Source organism: Rhinichthys klamathensis, unplaced genomic scaffold (genome assembly GCF_029890125.1).
Source record: "Rhinichthys klamathensis goyatoka isolate OS25496 unplaced genomic scaffold, OSU_Roscu_1.1 h1tg000094l_1, whole genome shotgun sequence".
Classification (NCBI taxonomy): Eukaryota; Metazoa; Chordata; class Actinopteri; order Cypriniformes; family Leuciscidae; genus Rhinichthys; species Rhinichthys klamathensis.
Genome location: NW_026606633.1, coordinates 275,731 through 295,112, shown reverse-complemented (window position 1 = coordinate 295,112; position 19,382 = coordinate 275,731). Strand labels below are relative to the sequence as shown.

The 19,382-nt window shown below is 38.4% G+C and overlaps 1 protein-coding gene across 6 annotated transcripts in view; it reads left to right on the top strand.

Moving 5' to 3' along the window:
• Positions 1 to 2,624: 2,624 nt before the first annotated feature.
• rnf220b (ring finger protein 220b) overlaps positions 2,625 to 19,382 on the top strand; it is a 39,735-nt gene continuing 22,977 nt past the window's right edge. For 4 of the 6 annotated variants that reach the window (XM_056252289.1, XM_056252288.1, XM_056252287.1 and 1 more), the window contains exons 1-4: positions 2,625 to 2,734; positions 6,452 to 6,585; positions 8,701 to 8,787; positions 10,217 to 10,953. In XM_056252289.1, coding sequence (XP_056108264.1) covers positions 8,762 to 8,787; positions 10,217 to 10,953 — 763 coding nt within the window. In that variant the 5' untranslated portion in view covers positions 2,625 to 2,734; positions 6,452 to 6,585; positions 8,701 to 8,761. Of the gene's footprint in view, positions 2,735 to 6,451; positions 6,586 to 8,347; positions 8,788 to 10,216; positions 10,954 to 19,382 lie in introns of those variants that run through there. The other 2 variants (XM_056252286.1, XM_056252290.1) reach the window with 2 other exon arrangements.

Sequence of the window (19,382 nt, the reverse complement as noted above, 5' to 3'; positions counted from 1 at the left end):
AAAAAATGGCTGCGGCGTACCGCACCACCAGTCTTTCTATACATGAATTAAACATGCTAAGGGTTCACTTATCAGAGTGGACTGCCAAAGCTATTTGCACACTAAGAAGATAATGCACATGCCATTGTTTTGTGCATGGCTGAATGAACCGTATAATTCGCTTTGTCTGTTTTCATGTAGTTCAAATATTTGGGGTCCGTTGGATTCAAATCTTTTAGATCACCTCACATCTGATCTTCCTGCCTCCTGCAATACTGCTGTCTTCCACTGACTCTCCTCTCGCCCCGTTTCGCTGATAACCTGCCACCTCCCGCCTGTAACGTTGTCGTCAGTAAAAACAGATGCGACACCAGGCAGGAAATCAAAGCTGAGAGGTAAGTTGCAGTTCAGAGGCCTTTTCTGCTTTAACCTCTCTCTCTCTCTCTCTCTCTCTCTCTCTCTCTCTCTCTCTCTCTCTCTCTCTCTCTCTCTCTCTCTCTCTCTCTCTCTCTCTCTCTCTCTCTCTCTCTCCTCAGAGCAGCAAGGAATTTAGAGGCTGGCAGAATGTAATTTACCACAGGTATTTATGTATGTAACTGGATGCAATCTATATAGTGAGGATCCCATGATCTCTCTAATACTGCGCATTCAAGAATGTGCGCTTGTATTTTCTTTATGTGTACACGTGCAATTCTTCTTTATTGTACCATGTGCATTTTTAAGTGAGAGGCACATCTGCGCAAACCCGAAATCAAGTTGAAAAACAGTCTTTTATTGTAGATTAGTCCATGGGTTTTTAAACTGGAGTCTGGGAAGGGGTGCTCTAGGGGTCTGCAGAAAAGTTGAGTCTGACATTTTTTTTTTTTACCATTTTTTTTTTTTTTACGACTGTCAAATTTAACATATTAAGATTTTGACATAATAATGTTTAATGTAATCATTTTTTTTAAATATTTTAATTTTATATTAATATTATATATTTACATTCTGCTTTTTAAAACGGGTTAAAAAATGTGAGATTAATGAAGATTATTTTTATCCTATATTGGCAGCCATAGCAACTATTCTCTGTAAAACTGCTTTGAAATAATATTTATTGTGAAAGGTGTTATACACATAATTAAGCATTTAATTGAAAATGTTTTCTTTTAGTTTTAAACATCTAACAGCACTCTAATAGTGGGTAGAAAAAAAGATATGCCGTCAACTTAAAGACCCCCTGTGGTGAAAATCAATAAGTTTTTAATGTTGTTTATATGTCTGTGGTGTTTTTAATGTGCTTTAAAACAAATATGCAAATTCATAGTCAACACCATTGCTGAGTATTTTGAAATGAAGTATTTTGCAGATAATATTTTAATAATTTGCTTTGACTTTAGTACAGTGATTCAGAAACAACATTTTCCACATATTATAAATGGATCTGTGTATGTGATGATGTATATAACTACCTTTATAATTAAGGAAGGGATTCTTGCAAGGGGATCATCTTATTTGGAGGTCCTTGGCTTCACCATGTTAAGGTAAGAGGAGGATGAGGCCGATTAAACTCCTCCATATGGAAGGTTAAGGAGACATGCATATTAATGACAGTGATGTGGCACATGATCAATGGCTTTTAATTGCTTTTCCTGGTTTGTGGAACAAAGTGCCATTAACTATTGATCTGCTGAAGAAAAGGCAACTCACGCGCCAGCACTGGGTGAAGCCTGCCATAATGGGTATCAGGAAGGATACAAGAAAGCGGCAGTGTTAACAAGCCATACATCAGTGTCAGTCCTGGAGGAGGCTGTTGTCTTTTTATGCACACCTGGTAGACTGCTTGACTGCACGCCAACTGCCACACCAGGAGCTGCTGGGTGATAGGGAGAAATCCAAAGTAATGTTTATTGCAGCAGCTTGTTAGTGCACAACAACTCTCAGCACCAGAGATTCACAACATGAAGATACTGCAGGATTAAGAATATATTTTGAATCAAATAGACCAGACAGCTCATGTTTTGCAGGGTTGATATTTTTCAGGGAAGGTGTTAGCCAGAAGACTAATTATGTGATGTGAAGGGAATACCTTCATTTTATATGAGTCTAAGAGTATTTGTATAGTTGACATGCCATGCCTTTTCAGCTATCCAGGAGTTAAACATAATACATTAGATAAAAACTAAAACATTTTATTATGGGTTTGTAATTTAAAGCAATACTTTAAATTTTGAAGTCCATGTACTGTATAAAATGAGTTGGCTGTGCTTGATGTGTTGGGTCAGATAAACGGGTAACAGTGTGACTGTTTTCAAAAGGTAATTATTTCAACGGATTTGAGATGAAGCGCAGTGCATTCAACTAAAAAGAACAGATTCATAAAGGACATCAGAAAGTCAAAAGGTGAGTTTTTTCATGGAAACCGCGTGAAGCATTTTTTCAGGAATCTTTGATGAATACAAAGTTCAAAAGAACAGCATTTATTTGAAATAGAAAATCCTTTTTTACCATTACAAATATATTTACTGTCACTTTTGATCAATTTAATGTCTTTTTTAATAAACTTTCGAATTGTATGTGTGATTTTCATGTCTTGTAAATGCTAAACTGACACTTCATTCCCCCCCCCCCCCCCCCCCCCCCTCTGTTGTCTGTCCCATAGATACAGTCAACAAAACACAGCTGCAGAGAAGATCTGTTGCGCACAAAAATACAAATGTCCGCCCTTCTGTATGATTGAATCAGTCTACGCAATCGCAAGCTCTGTGTATGGCAGGTCAGGCCCCCTTTTCTGTTTTTCCTTTTCGTACCCCCCCCCCCCCCCTTCACTTTTCCTTCCTTGAAAGAGGCTGTAATCAGAAGTAAGTCAAGCACGACAGAGAAACATTTAAGAGGAGTAATGAAAGGAGATTGGGGAGCCATTGAAGAATAACACCCAGGCTGCTTTGCCACTGTCAAATTGCATCAGACTCTAGGTAATAGATTCTCCAGAAGACATTCAATTTCATTCAAAGGGGAGCCCTCTTTATCCCAGTGCATCAAATATTTAAACACTTGTATTAGAGACAGTGTCAGTTCCTCAACTCTGAGCCTAGACCACTGATCCCCCCGCCACCTCAGTTCTTTTTCACTTGATGTCACCCATTCTCAAGGTGTTATCTCTCGCTCCGAAGCTGCATATATAGGCTTTCATTTCATTCCAGATACTTAAAATGGTATTAGCTCTTTTTTCGATATCACAGTCTTTGTTGCTGCCTTGACTTTTCGATTTCTTGGTGAAAGGCTTAAGGATCTCTGGAGAAAAGAAGATTGAGGAGTCATGCTGGAAGAGGAGGAGGAGGAGGAGAAGAGAGAGAGATTGGCAGCAGCGGAGCGTATGACTGACGCTGTTCAGACTCAGTCTAGCTTGTCAAATCTTTGGACACAAAATGAATTGGCATATCTGCACCCTGCATAGAGATATCTTTCACAGAAGCCGATGCCGCCGAATTGTGAACTCTTAGGGTAAGTGCTGGATGTTCTGAAGTGTCTTCGGCCTAACATTTATCATTTCGGGGATTCGACACTCTCAAGAAAGTTATTCATTCACCCTCTTAAATCACATCAGATTGAATCTCTCAGCATCTAGAGCTTTCCCGCTCTCCTATACATTAGAGCCTGCAAATTAGGAGAAGGTGCTAGACTACCCTCTCCTCCTTTCCATCTCCCTCTCTTTTACCACTCCGCCTTCTCATTTCCTCTCCTCCTCCCCCACGCCTCTCCATCTCATCTCCATCTCTCCCAGCCCCGTCTCCTCTGCCGGGGCCCCTATTAGTTTAGTGACCAACGTTGTATGAAAGCCAGCAGTAATACTGTCCCAATCCTCAGCCGACTGTGACAGCCCGCGGTAATGCCGTCCCCCCGGCTGAGTGGATGGAGCTCTTCCATTAACGCCTCTAACATGGTGACACCTAACCCAGCCTGATATTACGCTCACACACTGATTAGGGGCCGGGAATGGAGTCGGCGAAGGTCCTGGGCGACGGTAGACTAGCCGAGTGTGGCTTTAACAGAGCCAGACCTGTCTCCGCTGCCCCCGCCAGTCACTCACACAGCCGGAATTGTTTAATTGGACAGCAGGCGTGGGAGACTTGAGTTTTAAAGGGATAGGTCACTTAAAAATGAAAATTCTCTCATAAATTACTGAGCCTTGTCTTTTTAAACTCATATGTCTTTCTGTTGATGCTTGTTATGTCATGACGATAAGTTATATGACATGCAATAACCAATGAGGTTTTGTGGTATTGACGTGTTGCTATATTTGATTTAGGGTCTGTAAACATGTGTTGAGCAATCATTTGAATTGTTTGAGGGGGAATAAAGGTGTACATTTCAGTCTGTTCAACATACAAAGTGATTATTCCGCTTCAGAAAACTTATACTAGTTGATAAATGAAAGTAATATAAAATATATCATATATAAATATAATGATGGAATGACATGAGGGTGAGTAAATGATGTCAGCGTTTTCATTCTTGGCTGATTTATTCTCCAAACAACATTCTCACTTTGTCAAAACATTACAAAACAAAGGTGAAAGTAATTTCTGAGCCATTAGCATCACCAAATGGAACTGTTATTTGGGTATTATTTAAATAGGCCTACTATTATAGTATTTATTCAAATTTAGAATGAGCTTTTTTAATATTTTCAGTTGTAGTTTAAGTTTTAGTGATTTTATATGCTCAGCTTTTGTCATGTTTATTAAGTTCAAACTATATATATATTTCTATGTAGCTTTAATTTATCCTTATTTCAGTTTTAGTACTTTAACTTATTTTAGTACAACAAACTTATTTTAATTCAGTTAGTTGCAAAGGCAACATTTGTAATATTTTTGATAAAGTTTAAGTTTTTCAAGTTGTGATACATATAATTTTATTTACGGTATTTATTTCGATCAACGGAAGTTATTTTTAATAGTTTTGATTTTAGGCAACTACAAGAACAATGAATGGAACTGTGAAAATAATTCTTTCTTCCATTGGTTGGACAAACAGAAAATCCCTCCCAAAACTCCCTCCATTGGTTAGGCCAAACAGCGCAATATTTTGTTAGCTCGACCTTTTCATTGGAATCAAGGTTAATCAAGGAATCAAGTATTTAACATTGAAATTGTTACATCACCTTTAAGATTTCATTATTATTTTTAGCTCTTCAATGACAGACCGTCCACTAACAGGAATTCACACTGCACTGAAAATCTGCAAATAAAGCCCCACGACACACGCACAAAAAACCTAGGGGTATTTGCATGTGATAAAATCATTTGTGTTTGATTTAAGAGTGCTGTCCTCGGGCAAGACACTAAGGTGTTTCTATCACGCCGGCTACACCATTATTCAACTCTCAGAGAGCCCCCTCTGCCCCAACACTTTCAGCCCCAAAATAATATCTCATATATGCATTATCCAGCCCCCCACGGCAGCCCCCTCATTACTAAGGATCATTCCAGAATTAGATTCAGCCCTTCCAATATTGGTTCCAAGAGCTGGTTCCTTTGTACTGTAGTCAAAGGTTAAAATACCAATCACGATCGGCCCGACTGATGGAGTCAGACATTTTAATATTCGCTTAGCTTGGTAATTGTGGAGGGACATAATATCGTTCTTTCTCCTTGTCCTAAAGGTAACATGTAGTAAAGTCAGAGAGCAGAAGTGTGGCCCGGTATGTCTGTAGGACATTTGAAGACATGAATACGGGTGAGGATAATGACTTTTCCTACACACTTCTCCTACATTTGTAAAATAAAGCAATATATAGTCTTATATTTTTGCTTTTAGTCCCTCCGGAAACAGTATGAACACCGTAGCCCGATATAAGAAAGTTGGTCACGTTGTGTGTGTTTGGTGCATTACATCTTCAACCTCAGACCTTCGTTTGCTGTTTCTGTCTGTAGTGATGCCGGGGTCTTTGTTAATCACTGTTGACACTGTGAGGAAGGGAGAAGACCGTTTGCGCTCAGGCAAGGAGCGTTTGTTGATCATTATTTTGGGAGTGTCATGTCAATGTCAGCCCTGTGGCGAGGAGAGACCGAGCTTACAGAGGGAGGAGGCAGTGGGTTTGGGGGTCTCAGCCTGTCATTGCTTCTCACTGTTACTCACTTCACAGCCCATACACTCCTGATCAGCCCCCTAAGCTCTGTGCGCCCGGACTCTTTTCCTTGACCAAAAAGACATGAGGATTTACTGCATGTCTTTGTCCTTTTTAGAAACCCTTATGCATGTTTAGAAAATACTCAACCCTCTTAAAAATGAATGTTGTTTATTGGAATCTGTGCTTCTATGAAGAGCCTTTAACATTCATATTGTTTCGATCCTGTTGTGGAAATGTGGTGGCGGGATACTCTGGGCGAAAGAGAATGCGCTGTGAATTTGTAAACAGAGGTGCTGATGGGACACTGAGAGGGAGAGAACAGGGGAGTATCATATTTTAACCTTTTGTTTCCTGCAGCAGGCGCCAAGACTCCTGGGAGGAAGCGATCAATGATGGACACCATAATGCGTCTCGCTGTATTCCTTGTCACACTCAAGCCTTCTGCCTGTTTCGGGAGTTCTTCAGTTCACACGCACACATATGCACAGATGGTGAGGCAGTGCAGACAGCTCATCACTTTGACACTCACTACAGTTCTCCATCCTGAGTCTTTCTTTCTTTCTTTCTTTCTTTCTTTCTTTCTTTCTTTCTTTCTTTCTTTCTTTCTTTCTTTCTTTCTTTCTTTCTTTCTTTCTTTCTTTCTTTCTTTCTTTCTTTCTTTCTTTCTTTCTTTCTTTCTTCTATTTGCTCATTATATATATGTATACTATATAATGAGTGGAGGGACACGTCATATTTTAAATTTATATATAGTAATATAATATATATATATACATATATACACACACACACACACACACACACACACACACACACACGTTGGTACACCTATCATTGATGACATTCCATATAGGCGTATTGGTTTTCATACTGTACAAACTGTATATTATATCCCCCTACACTAAACCTACCCATCACAGAAAACATTATTTTTTTAATTGAGAACTCAGGAAATGTTCTCATAACCCATGTTTACGTTGTAATTCCAGTGTAATACCTAAGTCATTATACAAATTTGTGTCCTCAAAGCAAACAAACACACACACACACTCACTCACACACACACACACACACGCACGCACGCACGCACACACACATACATATGACAAAAGAAAAAAACATTTTATATGTAACTCCTCCAAAATTGAATATTGATGTAAAGCTTTTTGTCAATGCATGATATTATATGATGCATCTTTACCCACACTGCTCTCTCGCTTGTCCCAAAAACTTAAAAACAGCAATTAAACTCCAATTAGGTTCATGGCTTTGCAGAATTAACTGAACTAATTTGATTCACCACTGAATAAATGAATTTCAAAAAGAAAGAGTTCGACTCAATATTCAAAAACGTGCCTTCTAGCATTCTGATTTATTCGTTTATTTTCATTTAAGGACTCGGATTATGAAGCAAGAGACTTAAAAGACTTTGTTAATGATCTTGGAAGTCATAATTAGCGAGTCTGGAACCTCTATTAAACTGTGATTTAATTTACTCAAGCTAATACCTTAGTTGTTTATGAGAGAGTAACTTTATTTTATGTTCCCTCTCTATACAAACAGGTTCTCAATGGACAATATCTTCAATAAATGTGTTTGTGTTTATTTTAAAAAGTCAAACTTTTTTTTTACATGTTTACATTAACCAAATTATATATATTATTATATACTGTATAATAATAAAGTATTATAATATTTATATGTATAATGCAAATGTAAATGAGAATGTATTCCAATTAACAGAAGTGATACAGGAAAGTTTTTAAAAATTTCTTTCCACAATTGAACTTTTGATACAAGGACTTTTTTAAAAATAATGATTTGGCTTGCTGTTTGTGTGTCTTATTTACACTGGGTTGCATGCATGATTCTTGTGGGCATCATGTCAGATCAGATTCTGACCAGTCTGGGTGGCTTTGGGTCATTTGTTCTTCTGAGGCCAAAGAGCACAGCGTGTTGGCATCCCTTTAATATAATTGCAGTCTTACAGTCAACAGGCCACGTTTTGTCACAGCTTTATATTTGTGCCACAGTTATGCTTACTGTTTACTTTGTGTGAAGGATGCCAGATTAAGCGAATTGAATGACCCTAACACTAAAAGTGCGGTATGATGTTTAACCAGCAGATGGACACCCGTGGTAGCGTATCGAGTAGGCCTACGTAGGGTACTAATACAGATAGAAATAATTTAGCCTATGTTGAGGCATTGCATTTTTTGGTGTTCAAATTTATGTCTCAGATGAACTGACATCATTCACTGTTGAGGCGCAGAATGGAGATCTACATTTGACAAAATATCCAAGTCGGACAGGGAGGTGGAAGATGATAAATTTAAAGTTAACAGAGCGGGACGGGCTGAGTGGAGAGAGAGAGAGAGCGAGAGAGAGAGCGAGTGAGCGCGTGGCGGTACAGTGAGGGGCTCACGCACATTGACAGAAGCGCGCGCGGATCGGATGTTGACACATCACGCGCATCTGCATAATCTAGATTTCACAGCGGTCGCACGCGCAACACAGCTCAACTCTTTAAACCTCCGCGATTGTTCTCAAAATCGCAACAACAACAAAAAAACTTATAACGGTCTTTTCGCGCTTTTTTCTTTCAGTCATCTGCAAACTCTCCTGACTGACATCATCTGAACTCGAGCGTGGATAAAACAACAGTTGATGATTAGGAGATGTTTGACTAAACTGTGAGTATTATAATGAGTCTTTCTTTGTTATATTTTACTAATGTGATATTTGGGGGACATTATGTTTTTGCAAGTGCTCTTGTTGTGTTATTATAGATTTTTAGTTTTATAAGGATCAATTACAGTCTGTTGTTGTTGCATGCTAAGCATTAACTTTATTATTTACCAGAGTGCAGTGAAACTTAAGCCTAATTGTAAGATGCATCAAATTTATAAGGCGGTGTTCAAGAAAAGTTGTACTTTTGTGTACGTTTTTTTGCGAGAGATATCTCATTCAGCTGCATACATGACAAGATATCTTTCATTGAACTGAACAACACCTGTGACCTGAACAAGTTATAGAGCCTTAAAATAGAAAATTGCATTTCAACTTTTTACATACATTTTACATCTGGCAGAAAACGAAAGGAAATAGGCCTTTTTTTTCTTTAGATCGAATTGAGTTAAAAGCAGATTTCAGACTCAATATCATATCTTAAAAGCAATATTTAAAAGCTTAGTTCACTGTCTTGAAGAAAATCACTCACAACTTATGCGAACTGTTATAAAAAATAGTTTTTTTATTAGTTTTGTTTCTATTATAAAAACAATCGTCCATCTGTTTAATTAATTCACATTTGAATGAACTTTATCTCAACATTCATACGTTTTTATTATTATTTTATATTGGTTTTATTATTATTATTATTAATTACTTGGTGTTATTGTTGTCTTTGAATACGCAAATATTTCCAAATGACCGAGATCGTATATAGCTCGGTCTTTAAAAGAATGTAGGCTATTCGGTTTTTAAAGGACTGTTAAAGTTCTAGTGATTTTTTTTTAATTCCTTTAAAATTAGCAATCCGAAAAGTTCACTAATCATCATTAATCTATAAAGTGGAATTGACAAATAAATAATGAGTAAAATCGGAAGTTTACGAATAAAAACCCATACGTGACATTTTTTCTTTGTGAACAGCACAGACAATTTTTAATTGATGTGTTCATTAACGCAGAATGCCAGTTCTAATACACTAAACACTTTTAATGTGATTTTTCTGCATGAAAATGAATTTTACCAAGATCATTTATTTTGCATTATTTAGCTCAATCTTTGTTTACCTTTCAACATTAAGGCAATAGTAAAGGATACTTCTGTTAATGACATCTCATTGTTTAAGTTCACACAATAATATGCCTCCGACCTGTACCCTATAGGCATTTCTTTAAGGACTCATTCTTAGTCTAATTATTCTAGCAACTTAGTGTTACTGTCTCGGTCATGTGACACGTCTTTAAAAAGAAAGAAAGAAAAATGCTCTGACATATATAGACTTTAAGGAAGTTTTACATTTCTGCCTTTTGCCTGTTTCTTAAATAACTGCTTTTCTTTAGACCACCTGAAGTTGTTTTCAGGATCATAATACGACTTTTTTTTCCCCAACAGCTTTCTGTCAGAGAATGACTGGTCTGTAAGGCTTAAGTATAAAGCATTGTGTCCAGTGCCCTTCAGGCCTCTTCATCACATTACACTGAGTTTTGGTAGACACAACACTGCTCAAATGGACCTCCATCGGACTGCCTTTAAGATAGAGAGCTCCTCCTACATGCCCAATCCTCTGACCTCCCCTGCCCTCATGGTCCTGGCATCAACAGCCGAGGCTGGACGAGATGCCTCTGTACCCTGCCAGCCCCATCGGCCGTTTGGAGTTCCAGTCACTTTGGAAAAGGACATGCACCTCCCGTTCCCCAGCGGCTCATACACCTTCGCCTCCATGTACCACCGGCAAGGAGGCTTTCCCACTCGAGACTTTCCCACCCCTCTGCTTCACCTTCACCCACAGTTTGCCCCACCCAATCTTGACTGCTCCCCACTGGGCATGCTCAACCATGGAGCGGTGGGGGCCTTCCGACCGTTCTCCTCCCCACCTGAGGAGCGTGATGCAGGGGTATACCAGTCTGCCTTCCTCCCTGCCAAGCGCTTGAAGGGCTGTATGGATCCAGAGGCATCCCCCCACCTCCGCTACACAGATGTGGAGGGAAAAGATTTTGACTTTTGTGCTCATGTCCCTACTGGTTCTCCAAATGCCCTGAAGGTATCTGAGGATGCTGGGAAGAAGCTCTTTGGCTTGTCTGGGCTGTTGGCGGAGGGTTCGTCTGGCCCAGAGGAGCACAAAGAACCAAGTAAGTATCTCACATCACAGTGTCTGTGATTCAAATGTGAACAGATGGCTATTTTGCAGCACAGTGCATGTATACTTACAGATTATATACTGTATATATATATATATATATATATATATAGTACGTATACAGTATATGCAACCCCCCCCCCCCCCCCCCCCCAAAAAAAGGGAACAACTTTATTATTATTAAAGTTGCCAAAAAATTAAGTGATTAATAAATATGTAATTTAATATATAATAAATAGTAGCTTACATATTATGTAATAAATATATATCATTATACATATTATATTATAATACATGCAATGATATATAATTATTAAATATATTATATAAAATAAAACATTATTTATTTTAATACATTTGGGGGTCTTTTTGCTTTTATACTTATGACAATAGAGTGCAGATAAGAAAAGCAAAGGGGAGAATGGGATTGGGACAGCAGCCAGAGCCCTTATATGTCCTAAGCATGTGCACAGCCCACTGTTCCACATCTTTGGCGTGTACTTAAAAAAAAAAAAAAAAAAAAAATTATTATTATTGGTGCTAATGTGTAAACAATATACAGGCTAATACAGATCAGCCTGAGAGGACACAAAGATCTACAACTATTTCATGCAAGCAAGACTTTCATAAAACTAAGTTTTGTTTGAATGTGTTAAGTGTAACTTACAGCTCCTGATTTTGTTATATAAGTCCCATGCAGTCCACAGACAAATGCCAAAAGTAGGTCTAGTCTAACCTAGTAGGCTATAACCGTTAGGCTATGCATGGAATAAGTACCGAATCGCGAACAAATGATCTTGAGATGACAAAGGCGAAGGATTCGCAAATCTCTCAGCTCTAGACAACTTGTCAATGATAACGAGCAGGAGATGCTGCTCGGCAAGCGCGTCTCTGAGTGCGACACCTCCGGCTCAATATCGCCCCCACGCCATCCATCCTGATTTGTTGACAAATGAGTGGGAGAGAGTGTCAATCTGGGCTGTAAGGAGAACGTGGCTGCTCATTACCTTGCTCTGTAATTGGCCGCCGAGGCGAAGGACCCCACGTTCGTGTGGCGCGGCGGGACGGGGAAAAAAGACGCTCAAGCTTAAATTCGTAGGACATCAGAACTCCTCATGGGGGCGGAGGGGTAGAACCTGCAACATGAAAGACACGACAGAGGTGGCTGATGAGACACACTATCAGAAATGAATGTCAATAGGAAAAATAATGACTGACTTTGACAGGTAGAAGAGATATTGTTGGGAAAAAGAGCACCACATCAAGGTTCTTTTAGAAAAGTTTTTGCATCATCTAGAAGTGGGTTACCGACATACGTGTGACAGAGGATAGGTTGCATATCCATACACCTCAATACACTAAATTAGACATGGCTGTGTATGTGTACACACGCAGTTGCCTATTGGCCACATTTTCCTTTCAGAAAAATGTAGAAATATTATATATATAAAATTGTATAATATTTTATAATATTATAAAATAATAAAATAAATTATATATATTTATATATATAATTATTTATTTTATTTTTACATTAAGATTTTAAAAAGATTATATTTGTTTTAAAACACATTATTTCTAACATAATTATTACGTATGAGTGTTATGCTTGAGAAATAATTTAGGTTCACGAACTGTAAATCAGAGTTTAGATTCACGTGGCCTGATAACCTGTACACAACCTCACACACATGCTGTTGTGTCATCAGAAAGAGATTTGTCATTTGTCTGATATCTGACCCTTGAGCCATGACTCCAAGCACTATGTTATTTCAGTGCTTGTCTCTCAAAAATGTTCAAAAGGACAGAGTATCCTCACAGCTGTTTAAACAGTTAGATCTTTTATATTCTTTTCGAAGGACAGATGTCTTCACTGGGCCGAATCATGTTTATTTTCCTTCGGGAGGCATTTTACATTTTTTGGTCAAGAGCTGATGAGAAAGAAAGAGTAACAGTAAGTGTGGGTAAATGCCTTGTGCCCTGCTGCTTTCTGGGCTTAGGCAGTGTGTGCTTGGCATAAACTTTCTCAGACAGTGTACTTGTGAAATTTGCATTGTCAGACTCAGAATGTAAATGCAAGTAGCTTTTCATTGTTTAAATTTAGATGTGTCTGGGTTTCCACAATACTTTTCTATATTAATGCCATTCTCTATCTTTCTATCTATCTATCTATCTATCTATCTATCTATCTATCTATCTATCTATCTATCTATCTATCTATCTATCTATCTATCTATCTATCTATCTATCTATCTATCTATCTATCTATCTATCTATCTATCTATCTATCTATCTATCTTCTGTCTTTACTCCATCCGTTTGTCTGTCTCAAGAGAAAAATCTTCTGTGATTGTGGCAAACATCAGGTTTTCGGTATGGCAGTATGATCCGGTTTAGTTTGGGATCATATATTGTATCAATAACTCTCAAAGTCATCAGGCTTTTAGCTGAAACCCTTAGTATTATAAGCTTGACAAAGTGAGTTTCACGTTCTTGCTATCAATTACCTTGAAGTTAAACATGTGTTGGAAGTTATGGGTTAATCTGGTCCAGTCAGACTGCGTGAATTTGCCCCTTTTGTAGACGTGCTATCTGTGAATGTGTACAGATAGAAACACATCTGAGCTCTGTGTGTTCTATAATAAACAAGATGGCCTTTAAGTTAAATTTCCCAATTTAAAATACATGAGTGCCATTGCCATTCCATAATATGTTAAACTTTGGAGGGTTTTCCCAGGAAACCATGGAAGACAGAGGTGTCAGTGTTTGGAATTTCAGTTCTAATTGGTTGTTTGGACCATTCTGGCAGTTTATCTCAAGTGATTTGGTGATTCACAGTCAGAATGACAGTTTTATCATTTAAGCTATTTGTTGTGTATTCTTTCTGTGCCAGAGACTGCTGTAAGCTGTCTGGTTTTCATTGATGTTGGAAATTACATGGATCACCTCATTCACAGAGAGAGACAAGAGGCAAACAAAAGTCAGAAGATATAAAGCTTATCAGTGGGACAGTGGCAGTGCCACTGACTGGAATAATTTATAACCAGAAAACCTCCCTGTTTATTGCTGCTTATTAGTACAGATGAGCCGTAATAAGCAGCCAACTAATCTACGGCCAAGGTGAAGGTGTACATCACCTTACCCTGTTGTGGGTTGACTTTATTGCCTGGGGTGGTGAATTGAATTTGCCATTGTAAATATTAAGTCTTTTGTTTCTTATCACACAGCATGTACTATCTCTAATCCCCATGATCAAACCTGAATGGTAGGGGAGGGTAACATTATAAATCTGCCCAGACCCTAAAATGTTATCACTGCTTTGCCGTCTATTCCCCGAGGGTGCCAAGAGAAGTTGATTCTTGTCTCTATGGCAGTACTGCCCTTATGAAGCAAAGTGATTGGGCGGCCTAATTACGGGTGCCTGTAAGGGACAAAAAGAGCATATGTATGAGCTACAGCTGGCAGATGCTATAAAATGTGTCTCATTGTGAGAACTGCAGATGGACTGTATTCAACTGGCTGCCATAGAGATCATAAATCTGGAGATTTTGTCCAGCGGCCACAGTGTTGTATTGATCTGGTCAATGTTCCTCTCATCCTCTTTCTGTCCTTAAAGTTAGAGGTTTGCAGCGTTTTGATATTTAGTTTGGTTCTGAAAAGGACCAAATATAAAGATATATTTTGGCTGCAAAAAAATCCTATATTATATTATAAATTACATAATAATTACATGATGATGTATACAAATGTGGAATTTATTTTTGCAGGTGATATACTGTATCTTGTAAACAAAAAAGTAGCCATTTACTTTCACTTATTCTGTTTGATGTTAAATGAGGCTAATTTGATATTTCACCTCCCGCTGCTAAAGTAGTTTACTCTCCTAATATTCTCTTAAGTGGGAGAGCTTTCATCCTGGTCGGGGGGCTTGCTGTTCTTCCTAATTCATCTTCTCCGGATGGAAGGAATGTGAAAGAGAGGGGAGGTCTGTGTACCACCCATACTGTACATCACAGCAGTCCTCAAACAAACTCCAATCAGCCCAGCTCAGTTATTTCTCAGTCGCTGTTTAGTTACAACGCATTCTCACCCCAAGGCGTCACTAAAATGACAATTTTGACCATGCTTCAATATTCGACGCTTTAGGCACCCTTTAGCGTCAGTTACGTGACGCGATCCTAGGGCGTCATCTTACTGACGCTTTACCTAAGCGTCAGTTAGATGACGCGGGTAGGTTTAGGTCTGGGGTAGGGTTAGGATTAGATAGCGTCATCTAACTGACGTTAAAGGTAAAGCGTCAGCAAGATGACGCCCTAGGATCGCGTCATGTAACTGACGCTAAAGGGTGCCTAAAGCGTCGAATATTGAAGCATGGTCAAAATGATTCCCAAGGCGTCAGTTTCATGACGTCTAGTTTTCTGGTGAAGTAAGGTTTATTTGATAATTAAAATATTTAACTCAATAACTCTTACATTCAGTTCAGTTTCAGGGTTTATGAATGCCTAATATGTTTCAATTGCTATGTTTCGGATGTTCAAACAGTAACCAGATGTGCAAACTTTTGTGCTTGTGCTGCAATTCCGCCATTAAACTTGAATACATCAAGACTGTTGCTTAAGAATAGGAGACTAATAATGTTCTTCATTGGCAACTTAGACAAACACCTTACCGCAGATATTCTTATCATTGAGAGATAATAGTAAATCTCTTTTTGTTTTGGCTGTTGACTGCAGATCAGATTCATTAACATGCCAAACAAGGGAGTTGTAGGCCCATTACTGGCAGGATCAGTATGCTTGTCGTCTAAGAGCTTCACAGACTCTTGGGGCTCTTGTTAAAGCAGCGCTACTCCACCCAGGGCTTTTATGTGTTATTGGGGACGTGAGACAAATAAAATAGGGGCTTTAGCCCCGGAGGCTCAGTCAGAGCTACGATAACAGCTTTTGCCGCCATTATAAACAAATTTCTGCACCTTTCCTTTTTTAATCCTATGCAAATCCTATTACATTTGTATTTGGAATGCATTTAATTTAATTAAATAATATGCTTATTAATTAATCAAGTTGCATAATTGCATACATCATTATTTGCTAAAAAAAACCAAAGTAATTAAAAGACGTTACATTTTTTGCAGCAGATGAAGTCGATATATATTCAATATTGACATTTAGAAGTCAATATATTGTTTGTTATTTCCATTTGTTTTGAAATGCAAGGACATTATAATGTAATAAAGACGCTATAATGCATCTTCTGAAAGAATACTGATTCTCTGGATCTAAAAACAAGTTAAGAAGAAGCAGAAATAAGCGATAGAAGCATTGCTTACGCACATGTAAGCTAACATGATCATGAATGGACTTGATCTAGTCTATGTTTTGATCATCATTCTGGATGTAGTCTTTGAGAAAAAAAATATTTTCTCACCTTTTTTTTTTATGTTGCTTTTTTAATTAAACTTACCCACATTTAAGAGTTGATAAAGAAGAAAGCATGAAGCTAGATTTTTTTTAAAGCTGAGGCTCTCTTATTTCTTTTGATATAATGTGTGTTCAGGCATTACAACTAAATATTCTGCAGGCCATGATTAATAAAAAATGCTGCCGCTGGCTGGCAACTTCGCTATCGGGGAAAGAGTTAACAGCCCGTGTTTTGCTATAATCCAGTGGTGTGGCAAGAGAAAATCTTAATTAAATGCTATTTAAGAGCAGTTTGGACTTATTTAGGCAATAGACAGCTCTGAAGTACATTGACACGGCACCTGAGTGACCGGCGTTGTGTGTGCCAAAGCGGCCCTCTCTGATCTCACATCAAAGACCGGCAGGAGGAAGACTGGAAGCATGTGGGGCAGGCCAAGGTGGGGAGGGAGCGAGGGAAGCAAAGATCGTCGATTGCTGGCTCAGTACAAACAGCACATCTCGAGTCCCATGAGCCCACAAATCAGTCAAGCAAATGCAGAGGGCAGAAAGGGCAGAATGTGGGTTTAAATAGTCATTACAGAGGGCCGACAGAGTCAAAGACAACAGGCAGACGATGGCTTGACATCTAGCTCTCGGGCAACTGCTCTGTGTTCTCTGTCTCATCCTGTCTCTCTGTATATCTCTTAAATGTGTACGCCATTCAGTTTAAGAGCATGTGCAGAGCCTTGCATTAAGGCAGCAATTGAAACATGACTGTTTAAAAATGACTTGATTGATACTATTGAACTTTAGATTTGTTCATGACTGACATGTTTCTGTGTACAGAGGTCTTTAGAGAGCACCGATTTGGGCACAGTGTTGTTTCTGTGAATGACCCTTGAAACTCAGTCCACCTGTAGGGCCTCTAACATCTGGGGCTGTCATTAGTGACTGATGCCTGGCTGATGTTTGTAATAATATCCAAATGGCTATTCAGCCTTTTTACACAAGTCACACTAAACACACAGCTGGCTCACCGCAAAGCACACTTGAGCTACGCTTTAGAGGTTAGGCGATATTGCGAAAAGATGACACATGGCACTTTTCTTGTGTGCGTAATAAGTGAATTGGTTTCACATAAACCAATGCTATTTTAATATAAAGCATGGCATTTCTAATATAATAGAAGAATGCAGTGTTCATATAGCTCATATTTTTCCAGTTACTTTGATTGGACCCCAAAAAGTACAAATGCATGATTTATTGTTACCATATTGGTTATTTGCTGATATTAGAGATTGTTTTTCCAAAGTCTGCCAATATTGGATGCTTAATTGTGCATGCTCATTTCCCCATTTTTATATTTACATGATCTTTTCCATAATCATATTGAAAAACACTAGTAAATTAATGTAACACTTAATTTACAATACAGTTTCATTTGTTAACATTAATTAACATGAACTAACAATGAACAATACAGTGCATGCCTTTCAGAATCCATCTCAGCATTCTGAAACAATTGGCTCTGATTTCAAAGTTTTCATAACATCAAATATTTGATTGACTGGTTTACAGAGTCTTATTTCATCACTGACCCCTGTGCACCTTGGTATATGTGTGTATTTGCATGGGAGCGTGAAAGAGCCTGGGGAAACGTAGTTTAAAATCCATTGGGGATTGTGTCATAACCATAAATCACTCCTTTGCTAATTGGTAAGAAAACAACAGTCAAGCAGTATATAATGTTTTATGTGCCTCTTATGTTTTTTACTGCGGTACTAACGAGGGGCTATGTCACAGAGTGGACAGGGAATTAGCCTGAAAGATGGCTGCTGTCCATAAGCCTCAGTGTTCTTCAGCTTCTGTTGCTTAAGATGTCCCTGATTTGCATGTGGCAATTAGTATGCTAATTGGCCTAATTAGCCCATGGGACCACACAAGCACTGTGGCATTAAAAGCTTCAGTATCATTATGACTCAACAATTCCCACGAGTTAGCGCAATCAAAAGGCCATCACACCCTCCAGAGCATATCTGTGGGTTTTTTCTTCCTTAAACGTGTTTTGTGTTGATTACACTTAATCTGAAATGTATTTGAAAGTCTGAAGTTATGTTATGCTTTGTTACCGTAGGCATTCGGGTAGACATTCAGGAGAATTTAGCCTCATTTGCAGATGTTAAGAGGGCATTCGATAGCTGCGTCCTGAGCAAATGAGATGAGAGATTGAACTTTTAGCTCAAAGTGCCCTTACTGCTGATCTGTTTCATGACCTGATTGAATAAGAACAGAGACCTGTGGATCTATATCAGCTCAGCTGGCAGTGGCCTTTGTTCCTCTGTGCTAGCAGACACAGAGTATTGGCTCGTGGGATTGCTGGGGTATTGATGGGGGAAGGATGAGATGAGCACACACACGTACACACCCAGAGAATGACTTTGGCTGGCTGGGCAGATGAGGAGCATTGGCTATTGTATTTACTCAGGGCTGTGTGAAGGCTCTGTATGTTTGGTTATCCTTGGCTAGGTGAACAAGGCAGAGACGCTGTCTGGCCATGACCTGAAGTAATGTCACCCGTTGACTACTATTCAGAAAGATAGACAGGCGGGACATGGGGGAATACATTACTTTATATTTAAAGTACTTTATAATGCCACTTTAAAAAAAAAGTTACAACGTAGTAGGACAAAACAATATTTTTCAGCAAAAGGCCAGTTATATAATCAAACTAAATATTATAAGCTTTATACTATTCTATACATTTTAAATGAGGTTTTCACATTATATGAGGTTGTTTACAATAAACATCAAAATTAAATATACAAAATATGTAACATAAAAAAATTTTTTTTATTATTTATTTAGCACATTTGTATTGTCTATAAATATTCATATATTATATTTGTTTCAACATTTGTCTATTACTTGACCCTGATGAATGTAGTCAACACAATAATAATTGTAAGATCTGAGAAAAGGGAATATTTTTTCCCCCCCATATCTTCCCATAATGCTGTAGAAA